The sequence below is a fragment of the Scomber japonicus genome, chromosome 20 (assembly GCF_027409825.1).
Source record: "Scomber japonicus isolate fScoJap1 chromosome 20, fScoJap1.pri, whole genome shotgun sequence".
NCBI lineage: Eukaryota > Metazoa > Chordata > Actinopteri > Scombriformes > Scombridae > Scomber > Scomber japonicus.
In genome coordinates, this window is record NC_070597.1 from 25,953,864 (window position 1) to 25,967,905 (window position 14,042).

The window sequence follows — 14,042 nt, forward strand, 5'->3', positions numbered from 1 at the left end:
GAAGGTTTGACCCATGACTTGTGATATCCTATTAAACCACAACTGCATTGGGAGCTGCTGCTGTTACAGATTTTGTTATTTGGCCCAACACCAGCTTTCTTATTTCAGATGTGCATGTCTACTACACAACTTTTTTGGAGGAGACAACCTTTGGACTTTTTTTTACAAGTGTCCCTATCCTAAAAATACACTGTGTCAGTCACTTAATAAATGGCATGTTTGGTGATCCTCAATATTAATCCTCATCAACTTATCAACAGATATGAGAGTTCAGAGGTCATTGATCTGAACTCCATACTAGACTAGTGCCAGAACTATTTGGTAACTACATTATTTGTCAATCTACGGGCAATTAAAGCAAATTCAATTAAACGCCTGAACCTTTGTGACATATTTTGACACATCTTTTCTTTGTGTTTGTCCACCTCACCTTCTCCAGGTCTGGCTCTCGCAAAGCCAGAGCCAACTCATTATTATCCATGACTGATGCTGCGGCCACATCCAGAGGAGTAGAGCCTCGCATGGATGGAGATGCTGAGGAGAGGAGAGGAGAGGAGAGGAGAGGAGACGAGAGGAGGGGGGGGAGAGGAGAGGGGAGGGGAGGAGAGGAGAGGAGAGGAGGAGGGGGGAGAGGAGAGGAGAGGAGAGGAGAGGAGAGGAGAGGAGAGGAGAGGAGGGGAGGGGAGGGGAGGGGAGAGGAGAGGAGGGGAGGAGAGGGGAGGGGAGGGGAGAGGAGAGGAGAGGAGGGGAGGGGAGGGGAGAGGAGGGGAGGGGAGGGGAGGGGAGAGGAGGGGAGGGGAGGGGAGGGGAGGGGAGAGGAGAGGAGGGGAGGGGAGGGGGGGGAGAGGAGAGGAGAGGAGGGGAGGAGAGGGGAGGGGAGAGGAGAGGAGAGGAGGGGAGGGGAGGGGAGAGGAGAGGAGGGGAGGGGAGGGGAGAGGAGAGGAGAGGAGGGGAGGGGAGGGGAGAGGAGAGGAGAGGAGAGGTGAGGAGGGGAGGGGAGGGGAGAGGAGAGGAGGGGAGGGGAGGGGAGGGGAGAGGAGAGGAGAGGAAGGGGGAGGAGAGGAGGGGAGAGGAGAGGAGAGGGGAGGAGGGGAGAGGAGAGGAGAGGAGAGGAGAGAAGAGAAGAGAGCATTAAGAAATAAAAAAAGAAAGATGATTAAAACTAAGAGGATAGGAAGTCTGTCATCAATAAAACAGCAGAGGTGTATCTCTTCCTGGATACACTGCTCTAATTACAGTAAAACAGTTAATGTTGGCTACGAGAAATAAAGGATGAAGCTGTAAAAACAAATGGATTTTCACCAAAAAAAAAAAAAAAAATCCCATTAGAAGACAGTACACAGCTTCTAGTTGTACACACAGACATATGCAGAGAGAAAAGAACTCAGAGCATTAAACAACATGTATTTCTGTCTGCATTCACCTCCTCTAATCCACTACCTGCTGTGTGGCATCATGGATGAGATAAGGTTCTGACTAACAGTGTGCTGTAGATTACAAGCACCCAGCGTACCACACACAGCAGGCTCAGGCTCACTGTTCTTTATACCACACACACACACACACACACACACACACACACACACACACACACATACACACACACAGTCATCTCCCTCATCTCCCCGTCTCCTTCCCCCCCCCCAAGCCAATCACATCGACCGGTTACCTCGCTGAGTCGTGTGCGGCTCCACACGCACCCTCATCATTTCTGTGGTTGTGTCTGTAACATTGTTTTAACATTGAGCCAGACAGCAGTCAACTGTTGCTGACTCATTTTATTGAGAGGCTACAGCTAAAAGAAGAGAAGTTAAAATCCTGGGGAAAAAAAGAAAAAAAAAAGCAGACAGCTGCCAGAGAGAAGAAAGACAGCAAATAAAGACGTTCACCTCTGGATTTATGCTGTACTGTCCATTTTCAATCAATCTCATATTAATACCATAATGTGATACAATGCAGTCTGAATTGTATTTAATTACATAATAATCAATACTTTAATTGTTAGTGTGTTGACTCAGTTATATTGTTGTTTATGAGTGTGTAGTAGTGTATTAGTGGTGTTTCTGATGTTTTGTGCATATTACTACAATTATAATTATACAATTTAAATCGATATAATTTTTTTTTTTTTTTTTTTTACAGGAGTAGTTCTTTTTACTGAGGACTGAACATTGAGATGTCATTCATTTAAATAACTATCTTCAAAATGTGACACTATCGACACTATGGTTTGTCACATTCATCTGCTGAAAGTATAAAGTTTGACGTGCTCACAAAAAAGTCCAAGATTTAACTTACACACGTGATGTGGAAACTTGTAGCCTGCAGTACAAAAAATGGACTTTACAGTGAAGCCCAACACATTTTGTGTTCAGCAGTTCAACCCTCTGGAAATGAAACATGTTTGCATATTCATACATTGTGGATTTTATAATGAGGGAGACTGTGGATGATGAGACACACATCATTATGTATTTTTATAGGTCTTACATGTCTGGAGGGGATCATTTAGGAACTTTCAACCACAATCTCATCAAGTCTTCATCAGCAGAGGGAGTTTGCTCAGTTGTCATGGAGATGGCTCAGTTTTTCACAATGGCATCTTACATACTTGTGTTACATGATAACTGAGCAAACTGCAAACTCCATCAGCTGATGACAGACGGTTAAGAGGACTAAGAGAAAGCTCATAGAGACATTGAGTTAAGATTATTTTGACTATTTATAACTCTTACAATCAGCAGTTCATTCATGTTTTGCTCACACCTGAGTAACGAGGACTCATCAGTTGAGAAAATAACTAAATGAAGAGCCAAAGACAGAAGCAGAACATAGAGCTTAAGACACACACCAAACACACACACACACACACACAGTCACTCACCGAGGCCTACACTGCTGTTCTCCAGCAGGTAGCTGAGATGATCAAACATGGCTTTCTGGTTCTGACGACTGATTCGACAGAAGTAACAGAGGAAACGACAACAGTTGGCCACCATTTTAGGAAAGGTGATTTCCTGTGAAAACAAACACGTTATGTACAGGCCTGTCACACACACACAAACACACACATCATATTAAACATCATCATAATAAATAGTATATTGGCCATCATATTTTATCATTACTTATTTGTTCATTTATTAATTCAAATGTCTTTGATGTTAAAATACACATTTTAAAAAGTCTGTGACAACAATACTAACAATGTTTCCTTTATTAGTTCTATATTAAATATTACTTTTAAATAGGGCTGGGCAATATATCGATATTATATCGTTATCGTGATATGAGACCAAATTTCATAATAGATTTAGGATATCGTAATATCGTGATATGTCATCAGTGTTGTCTTTTCCTGCGTTTATATGTTGCATTACTGTAAAAATATGTAATTTTCTGAACTTACCAAACTGTTCTAGCTGTTCTGTTATTAACCTTTTACCCACTTTGTCATTATAGCCACAATACCGATGATTATTTATCAAACATTTCATCGTGTTAACATTTTGTGAAAGCATCAAGAGTCATCTCTACATTATCGTTGCAATATCGATATCGAGGTATTTGGCCAAATATATCGTGATACTTGATTTTGTCCATATCGCCCAGCCCTACTTTTAAAGATAAGATATATGAATGATTCCAGGCAACAGACTGTTTAATAAAGTGTAAGTGTACAGCAGTGTAGCAGTACAGAGAACATACATGCTGTGTACTGTGTGTATGGTTGGCCCTAAGATGTTCTCTCTTCATACCTTAGAGTCTCCTCCACTGAGTACGTTGACCATGACCTCCATGACAGTCTCATGCATCCCCAGAGCTCTCATCAGGTTAGGATGCTGGTAGAACACCTTGTTGTTCATGATGTCACTGCAGAGGAAGAGGAGGAGACGTTTTCATCATCAGAATCACTCAGAATATCATACAGGAAAAGAAAAACAGTGTCTGAACATATGTTTACATTATGATTACAAACTATGAATCTATTTTTCCTGTTACATTTTCATCAATGCTAGATTAGTAAGCTAGCCAGTGTTAGTGGTTTATTCCACTGGTTCTGTGGTGTATTTACAAGTTAAACTGCATCAGGATACTTGAATAATCTAAGTGTCTTTCTGTACATCCCATGATGCACTGCAGTTGGGTCCTCTCACAGCAGATATGAAAAATACACACGTCACATACAATAAACTCTATACCAAAAGACACATCCAGACCTGTAACTGATGAAATATATTTGTCTGAGTGTTTTTTATTTTAACAGGTGCAGCTTCTCCAGCTATTATGGTAAAAGTGGAGCGGCACAAACTCACCGAACACTGTGCGTAGTGAATCTTTAATATTTATCTGTGCATTCAGACATGTGGAGAGTCTGGACTGTAAGTGACATACACACAGAAAAGAGTTCATGTGTGTTGAGATGTTTTGTTATAAAGTTATTAGATGTAAAATCAAGTTTATGGTTTAAGTTTAAATTGAATTAAAAAGTACTAAGCACTTTAATTAAGAAGCATAATCAAAAGCTTTCTGTAATGCACTTAAAATGAGTGTAAATATTAATAACTGACAGTCTACAATCTAGACACTAGACACACATGCTGATGGAACTACAATGCTACTTCAAGATACTGAACAATAACACACATTATGGTGATCTTCACTTGAGGACATTTACACTAAGTGGACCTCTTCTATCTTCTTCTACTTAGATATAAGTCAGTGTTGCAGCTTGGTGCTCTGGTGCATTGTCTCAACATTATTAATTATGTCCAGCTTTGCTCATTTGATTTGCAGCTGTGTGCACCACTTTTTACACTAATGAACCACATATTTATTGATCATTAATGTATTATGTTATATTATCATAATGCATTGTGTGTCTGCAGCTGTATGCCTTTCTTCTCATTGTGTTTCTAGTTGTATGAATTATTTCAACTATGCATTGTATTGTCACGCATTGCCTGACTGCAGCTCTGTGTAGCACTTTTACCCAAGTCTTAATTTCCCTCGAGACATTAAAGTTTATCTTATCTTAAATAGGACAAGAATAAAGTCTAGAGAGCAACAAAGAAAAGAAAAAACGGATGACGGATGAGTGTGTTCTCACCCCAGTCCTCTGATCATCAGTTTCTCCTCTTCTCTCCCCATGCGCACACTCAGCAGAGATCTGATCTGACCCAGAGCAGCCAGCAGGTTGATGGTGTCCTCGATCGATACTGAGTTTATAGTGTAAGTCTTAGGAAGAGCCCGGACCTGTGCAGAGAACACACACACACACACACACACATTTGCTTCACTGTCAGACACTTGATTTTAATGGGAGAAGCTGTGCAGACTGCATTATGTCATCAGTTACCAGCAGTTCTATGACATACTTTTTGCAATAACTGACATTCTTCTTTTAAATGATCATGTTGTATTGTACATGATTATTTTGATTCTCTTATTAGGAAACAATGAACTACATGGCTGATGTGTTTTAATGCTACAAACAGACACAAACCAACCTGTCCTCCGATGCCGTCATACTGTCTGTGCAGCAGGACAAACATGGCTCTGACCAGTTCAGGATCCTCAATGACTGACTCCTGAGCCCAGCGAACCATGGTCTCTGAAATCAGCTGCTGTAACGTGCCTGCAGAAACACACACGCACACAGGCAGGAGATCACTAAGCTCAATGTAACTGACTTTTTACTTTTTATTCTTTAATTATTGTTTTAGGAAATGTAATATTTATTGTTCTCTTTTCTATTATTTAATTTTGTGTGTGTATGTGTATGTGTATGTGTGTGTGTGTGTGTGAGCTGGCACAGATGACTCACTGGGTTTCTTGTCTTTCATCTCCTTCGGCAGGCTGGCCATCTTCTTCTTCAGGTAAGCCACTTTCTCCATCAATGACACGAGCCGACCTCGGATGGTCACGTCAGTGTCGCCGTCTATCACCCCGTCATCATCTAACTCTATACCTGACAGGATGCACATACCTCAGGCTGTGCTTCATCAATCAATAAATCATCTTCAGTATTGGTACTGTATGTGTTAGAAGGTTTGGTTTACCACAGTGTCTCATCAGGTCCTCATGGAAGTCCAGCAGCTGTTCTCTGATGTATTCTGGACAGGGACACTCCTGCTTCTCATCCTTAAAGTTGAGCAGCATGTTGATCTGCAAGGAAAATACATGCAGGCTTCTGAGATACAACTTCTTACATACATGAACTACTACTACTGTATACACAAATATAGCATATATATATATATATATATATATATATATATATACTAAATATCAGTATTTGCAATGATAAACAAGAAGTTGTTGTTGTTTTCTGCTAAAAGTCCAACTCACAAAATAAAAATGATAAAAAAAAACGTTTAATTAATTCAAGTAAAACAAGAGAGAATAAGAGAAAATAATAAAATAAATACATGAAAAATAAAACAGAATAAGTGACAATAATTATTAAAAGTTAAAAAACTAGGTTAAAGTAGATTAAAAAGATAAAACTAAAGTAAAACAAAAAAAGAGATAGTTTAATAAAAGCCAGACTAAAACTAGATTAAAAAATAGATATTAAAGTCAGTGTAAAGTAAGAATAAATATGTGTTCTGAGTTTGACATTCCACAGAAAAGTGTGTTGTTAACCACCCTGCCAAATTTGAATGATTAAAAAAATCACCAAATATATGAAATTAGGCTTCAAAGTTGTGTAAAACTCAGCCTCTTTCTCTGCTCCCAAACGCTGTGGGAGTGCCCGCCGAGTTCACTGAAACTCCGCCCCCTACCAAGTGTCACCTGTCAATCAAAGTCACCACTTCTACCAGAAACATGGATGCTACGTCTGAGAGCTTTCTGCTGCTAACTCAGCTGCTAGCTCGGCGGCTAGCTCGGCTGCTAACTCAGGTGCTAGCTCGGTGGCTAGCTCGGCTGCTAACTCGGCGGCTAACTCAGCTAACTGGCTAACTGTAGACTGTAGTAGTAGCAGTGTGTGCTGAATGTATTTATACCTCTACAGCAGCAAGGGCGGGTGATTTTCAGACCCGCCCACTAAATCCTGAACACATAAATCTTGAAACACAGTTTGTGAAGCCTAGCTCCACAATTCAAATCTAAATGGTTGAAATGCTTTTTACACATTTTTTATTAATACATTTATGACCTATTTAATGTGTTTAGAAGAAAATGTCTGAATTCACTTTACACAGTCTTTAAAAGACAAAAGAAACAGAAAAATAAAATCAATAAGAAGATAAAACTTACAGAATGATAATACTAATAAAATGTGTGTGTAGTGCTCCTACCTGTTCCTGTGGAGGAGATCTGAACTCTTTGGTCTTCTTGGCAGTGAGAGCAGCAGACATGTTGAGAGCCAGCATCACCTCGTTGTAGCGGAAACGCTGATTGTCTTGCAGACAGGCAACGAAATCATCAGAGAAAGCAACCACTGCCTCGATCCTATGTCTCACCTGGCAGTCACACAGGTACTGCAGCACATGGCACATCTACACACACACACACACACACACACACACACACACAAACGAAAACATACAGATATGATATACAATAGATATCAATTGATCAATCAAACTTTATTTATATAGAACATATAGAACCTTTCATATAGGCTTGTGTTGTTCAAAGTGCTTTAATAAGACAGAAGTGACACATAAACATAAAGAAAATGATTAAAAAAAACAAAGAGCAAATTAAAAGACAAACATTGAGAGAAATGCACACAAGAGAAAATAATCATAAAAATGTTAAATAAAATAAGTAAATAAATAAAATAATTTAATTAATAAGTAAAATAAGGGAGAAAAGAGAAAGGGTGTATTAAAAGTTACAGAAGAAAGGTTAAAATAGATTAAAAAGACAAAAGAAAAGTAAAATAAAAGATGGAGTGTGTTAAAAACTGGACTAAAACTAGGTTAAAAAAAGAGATTAAAAGACAAATAAAATTGATAAGAAACTAAAAATGTCAAAAAGTAGATATGACTAATTCTAATTTTTCTCTGTAAAGCACTTTGAGCTATATCCCTTGTATGAAAGGTGCTCTATAAAAAGAGTTTATTATTATCATTATTATTTACACTCTGCCATGTTTGTGTGTTGCCATAACAACCTACACCACATGGCTTTGTTGTTTAATAATGCTATTCATTGGTTTTTATTGTTTCTAATCATAATAGCATACTATCCTAACATCTGGATGTCTATCATTAACAATATTACTAACTCTTAATAGATCTGACTGTGAATGTTATTTTTAGTTGACATTTAGAAAATAAATAAATCATTGTGATGTGAGAGAAAAAAAATGATATAATAAAGGAATAAAAACTAAATAAAAAGGTGTCACCTGGAGTTTTACAGGCTCTGGTAGCTTCATCTGCAACAGTCCTTCTTTAGGCATGTTCCTCCCTCCATCCTCTCCTCCTCCTCCTTCCCCCTCTGAATCCTTCATCACCTCTGGCTCTACGTGCGTCTCCTCCTGCCCTTCTCTCCTCTCGCAGAACACGGACGGCTCGATCAGTCGCAGGATGTTCTTCAGATCTCCGTTTTTGAAAACCCCCATGATGAGCAAGGTGTAGAAGAGCTTGATGAGCGGGACGAAGAGGAACTCAGTGCTGCCCCCTATAGGATCGCGTACGTGCATGCTCCCCTCCCGCACCGCCTCCGTCAGCATCTCGATGGTTTTCACTTTGAGGATCTCTAAGGGGAATTCGGGGCTGAACTGGAAACAGTCTCCTGATCCTGAGCCGTTGTTGCCGTTGCTACGGAACCACGATCCCGTCCCGCAGACGAAACTGGGGGATGAGAAGTGCATTCTGGGTCTCAGGGAGGTGCTGAGGCCGATGCCCGGCAGGCCGTGCTTCTTCTTCTCATCTGGAAACAGGGTGATGCTCTTTGTTTCTCCGGTCATAGGAACGATATACTCGTTGTTCATCATGAGGCGAGCGGTGGCGTAGCTGCTCAGGTGGATGTCGATCAGGAGCTCATAGTAACCGGCACGAAGCAAACCTGACAGTAAAACACACAAACATTCAACAAGTTTAACCCTGAATGAGCCTGCTCTCTTTTATTAATGTTTATTAATAATCTACTTCCTGGCCTTAGATATGTATTTATTCTTTTAAAGCTGACTTCTACTACCCTGGGTCAAGCTGTTCTTTAAGTAAAGTCAAAGTGCACATTAATACTTTTAGTTTTAATGTACAAACTAGCTCCAGCTCAACCAAATTCATTCTAATTTCAATTTAACATGAATGAATCATTAACATTAAATTGAATGAATCAGTGAAATAGGGACAGATACACTATATAAAGAGGTTAAAACTGTCTGATGCAAGTATCACAGTGTTTATAGCAGATGCTAATTTGCAACAGCTGTCTCTAGAAGGCCTTTTAAAATATTAACCCCCCCCCCCCCCAAAAAAAAAAAAAAAAAAGAAATGAAATAAGTACATTCATTTTGAACCTTTATTTACATTTTGCCAGTAATGATTCTGTAGCAAACACATGATTTTGTACTTGTACACATGAATGTTATGCTTCTGGGCCATAGAGCTCCACTTTTGTCTAAAATAGTCTCCATGGTATACATGTATGTGTAAAAATAAATGGATAAACACCAACTTTATCATTTAAGTTGTTTTTTTTAAGCTAGGATGGTAATGTAGTGTTTTACATGATGTATTACTATATTTAATGACGTAAAGTATCTGAATACTTCTTCCATCCCTGCCTACTCAGACTAGTTATGTAATACAGCATTATACATGTGTGTGTATAGTGTGTATACATTACCTGGCATATACTTATTCTCTATAGCCTGCAGCAGCTGTGCCTCATCTACGTGTGAGCAGAGGGCGTGAGCCACACGGTTATTTCCCAAAGCACAGATTGCAGAGTAGAGTCTGAGTGTGTGGTAGTGAAACTTTAATAAGTCCCTCTGCTCGGACAGCTCAAGGATATCCACCGACCTGCACAACACCACAACATATACAGAGACTGAATGAGACACAAGAGTGCAAGAAGGAGAGTGAAAAGGTGTGTGTGTGTGTGTGTGTGTGTGTACTCCACCTGTTCTCCTCAGGTATGTGTAGAGACATGAACTGCAGAGGTTCGTTACACTGGACCAGCCAGCCGTGTCTGTCATTCACTCTGGATGCTGAGACCTGGAAAAAACAACAACAACAAAAATAACTGTTAGTACTGTAGCAACACTTCACACTGATTTCACACATGACATATCTGGCCAGCAGCAAGTCTCTCAGGACCACCAAAGTGTGTGGCACAGGACACAGTTCAGCACGATATGCCCAGATGTGTTGTAGGTCTAATATCATGAACATGAACACTTATCTAATACGATAAGAAAAAAGCCAATAAAAGCTATAAGGGCTTGTTGGGTGGAACTCCTATAGTGAGACATATGAGGAAATAAATATAGACAAATACATGCAAGAGCTGAACAAAAACATAAAGTGAGGTGTTATAAGTGTATGAAGAAAGGTGATGATTCCTACCTGTGCATGGAATATGATAATAAAAGTGATTATTCAAACTGTTGATCAGGCCTGTAATCTTAATAGTTCATGTCCACATTTCAGAAATAACTTAATCAGTTTCCATGTTCCAAACAAGAACAGGAAAGTGTTTGCCAAACTTTTCTAAAATGGTGAAAATACTATCAAGTGATTTACATAGTATCATAATACAGTATTTGAAATATACAATGGAATTCTATTTTGCAAACACTGAATACTTTTTGATCATACTGCCTTATTATTGTTGGTTGTTTCAGTGGGAGATAAGGAATGATATGAAATGCAGGAAAATTGTGATATTTGATATTTTACGGGCCATCACTGCTGGTATTAAAATGTCTATTGCAGTGATACTGTATGTATACTGATCATTTTTAGTGTAGTTGTATTATATTATTATGCGTGATGAAAAATGAAGACACATCTATAGCCTGCTCTTACCTGTTAGAAACCATTTCTTGAGCATCTCTCTTCTCTCTCTTTTTTATAAACATTTATTTACATCAGGGACCATGTCTAAAATATATTCATCTCAAAAAGACAAAAGATGCTTTGTACCACATTTAGCTACTAGTTCATTTCCATCTGCTGCTGGGCAGGTAAAGGAAACAATACAACTTCTTCACTACACAATGAGTAACAGTACATTGTTCAAAAAGGTTTCAGTCTTTTATATCTCAATTGTAATTTTTACAAAAACAAAAGCACTGATCTTTTATAACAGAAGAGATATTACCTTGAGGAAGTGGTTGGGAACACGACTCCATAACACAGGAGTGAGAAACTGTACGTGCAGCCGTGGAGGACACTGGGGAGCTAAATTCTTCCTCTCACTCTTAAACAGACCAGCTGACAGAGGCATCACATTCTGACAGGAAACAGAGACATGATGGACAATGTAACAACATCTTTATATACAGCCAGTCATTCAAACCCACTGAGCATGATCTTAAGTGATTCAGTGCTGCATGAACATGAACACTGACTGAAGGGTTTGTTTATGAGTAACAGGAGATTACTACACTACTAATTCTGAGTGTTTGGTTCCAAGTAGAAAGAGACTGTAAAGTAATTAACATGTGTCACAGGTGTGTTTGTTTCTCCATAAAACATTAAATTCTTTCCGTCTGTGTCCCACCGGACAGCTTTTATTATGAAGGAGCAACAGGAAATGCATGGCCACATAGGTTCACTACCTCCCGAACTTTAAATTCGTAATTGGTCGACAGCTCAAACAGTACTCCAGTGACTTTATGAGTGTGTGAGTGTGTGTGTGTGTGTGTGTGTGTGTGTGTGTGTGTGTGTCCCTCACCTTAATACGCCCCAGTTCGAACTGGAAGACATTGGGGCTGGTTGCCTTGGCAAAGACTGCTGGGAATAGTTTAGTACTGGGCTCAACCTTTTGGGAGAGAAAACACTCATCAATACCAAGATTTTGCACTTCTCTCATTCTCATTTTCCCCAAAACTATCACAGTTACTCTATGACTTATGAAAGCATGTTTAATATTAATAACATACAATAATGTGGTATAGTGACATGGACTGATGGAAGGAAGAGGCTAAAATGAAGAAAGGAAGTTAGACAATTATAGGTATTTGAGTCTTCCTGATTCCTCTTTCATCCTATCTAGTATTTACCTAGTAGTATGTTCTTTACTCTTTCATCCTATCTAGTATTTACCTGGTAGTATGTTCTTTACTCTTTCATCCTATCTAGTATTTACCTGGTAGTATGTTCTTTACTCTTTCATCCTATCTAGTATTTACCTGGTAGTATGCTCTTTACTCTTTCATCCTATCTAGTATTTACCTGGTAGTATGTTCTTTACTCTTTCATCCTATCTAGTATTTACCTGGTAGTATGCTCTTTACTCTTTCATCCTATCTAGTATTTACCTAGTAGTATGTTCTTTACTCTTTCATCCTATCTAGTATTTACCTGGTAGTATGTTCTTTACTCTTTCATCCTATCTAGTATTTACCTGGTAGTATGTTCTTTACTCTTTCATCCTATCTAGTATTTACCTGGTAGTATGCTCTTTACTCTTTCATCCTATCTAGTATTTACCTGGTAGTATGTTCTTTACTCTTTCATCCTATCTAGTATTTACCTGGTAGTATGTTCTTTACTCTTTCATCCTATCTAGTATTTACCTGGTAGTATGTGCTGAGTTCCTTGCCGTTGGCGGTGAAGGTCAACAGTCCGTTTGTTGTGTCAACCAGACAGCCGATCTCTAAACCGTTGTTGTTCCTGCCCTGACCAGGACTGCTGCTCTCTCCAGCCCACACCATGTAACAGTTACTACGCTTTATACTGCAGCACACACACACACACACACACACACACACACACACACACACACACACACACACACACACACACACACACACACACACATTTATAGAGTAATATACAAACTGTAACCTTAAACTGACTTCATGAATATTACCACAAAGAAATAAGAGAAAATAACAAAATAAAGGTAATAAAATGAAAACAAATTAAACTAAATGTGATATTAAAGGACACTACTACAGACAGTCAAAGTTATATACGTTAGTGTGTAAATGTATGTGTGTGTAGACAGAGATGAATGATTAATGAGATTCTGTGAAAATATCCATTGAGGAACGACACTAGTCTTGGATTAAACTTAATCCCTGTCCGGGAAATTGGCCCTTAATGTCATATTTTTTATAATTGTTCTTAGTTGTATTTAAGCCTCAGTTGTTATTTATAATAAACTTGACAATGACAGGTGTAAAGTCTTCATTAAACTTTTCAATCTTTCAAACCAAGTGTGCAGTAAAGGTGTTTCTCCTGTCAGATTAAAAGTGTTTTAATTCCTAACATCATTAAATGTAGTTTTTGTCTGGAATAAAAACCTTCATACTTCTTTATATAACATGGTGTTAGTCAAGATACTTGGTGATCAGATATAGGAACTGACTCACATATACAGACATACACATAATAGAATGGGAAGCAGTTATTGGTCTGGTGCTGTATGAACTGACTGGAACTTTACTAACCTCTCGTGAACTTTGCCCTTCTCGTCTCCCAGAGTAACAGTGACAGTTCGGACCTTGTGTAGCTCAAAGCCTGGGTCGTACTGATGGAAATCAGAGGTGACCCAGCCCACCCACACACTGCTGGGCTCCTGACCAGGGAAGATCCGCACTGAGTAGTAGTGCTGCAGAGAGAGAGAGAAGCACTTTGCTCCTGGTGTATTCTACTGCCTGGTACTTAATATAGTCCAGTACATTGTTGAGTGTGAGTGTTAAGCATGTTTGTATGTGTGTAATCTTACAGTCGAGGCTTGCATAAGGAATTCGTAGTCATCTCTATCATCAGCCATCACTTCCTCTGACAGACGAGCAGATGAGGGACAGCTGTTGTCTGGCTTGTTTCTCTTCAACGTGAACCTGGAAGATCACACCAGTGGTTTAAGGTGTTTGTGACTCTTATCAACATAATTAAAGT

At 39.1% G+C, this 14,042-nt stretch overlaps 1 protein-coding gene across 1 annotated transcript in view; it reads right to left on the reverse strand.

The window, feature by feature from the left end:
* ryr2a (ryanodine receptor 2a (cardiac)) overlaps positions 1-14,042 on the reverse strand; it is a 175,685-nt gene that overhangs the window by 86,533 nt on the left and 75,110 nt on the right. The window contains exons 35-50 of the mRNA XM_053341138.1: positions 13,870-13,984; positions 13,592-13,752; positions 12,713-12,872; positions 11,869-11,955; positions 11,293-11,424; positions 10,090-10,184; positions 9,814-9,989; positions 8,366-9,027; positions 7,305-7,505; positions 6,063-6,168; positions 5,828-5,971; positions 5,511-5,638; positions 5,111-5,256; positions 3,759-3,873; positions 2,885-3,017; positions 431-534 (exon numbers count right to left, since the gene is read on the reverse strand). Of these exons, the coding sequence (XP_053197113.1) occupies positions 431-534; positions 2,885-3,017; positions 3,759-3,873; positions 5,111-5,256; positions 5,511-5,638; positions 5,828-5,971; positions 6,063-6,168; positions 7,305-7,505; positions 8,366-9,027; positions 9,814-9,989; positions 10,090-10,184; positions 11,293-11,424; positions 11,869-11,955; positions 12,713-12,872; positions 13,592-13,752; positions 13,870-13,984 (2,665 nt within the window). The remainder of the gene's footprint in view (positions 1-430; positions 535-2,884; positions 3,018-3,758; positions 3,874-5,110; positions 5,257-5,510; positions 5,639-5,827; positions 5,972-6,062; positions 6,169-7,304; positions 7,506-8,365; positions 9,028-9,813; positions 9,990-10,089; positions 10,185-11,292; positions 11,425-11,868; positions 11,956-12,712; positions 12,873-13,591; positions 13,753-13,869; positions 13,985-14,042) is intronic.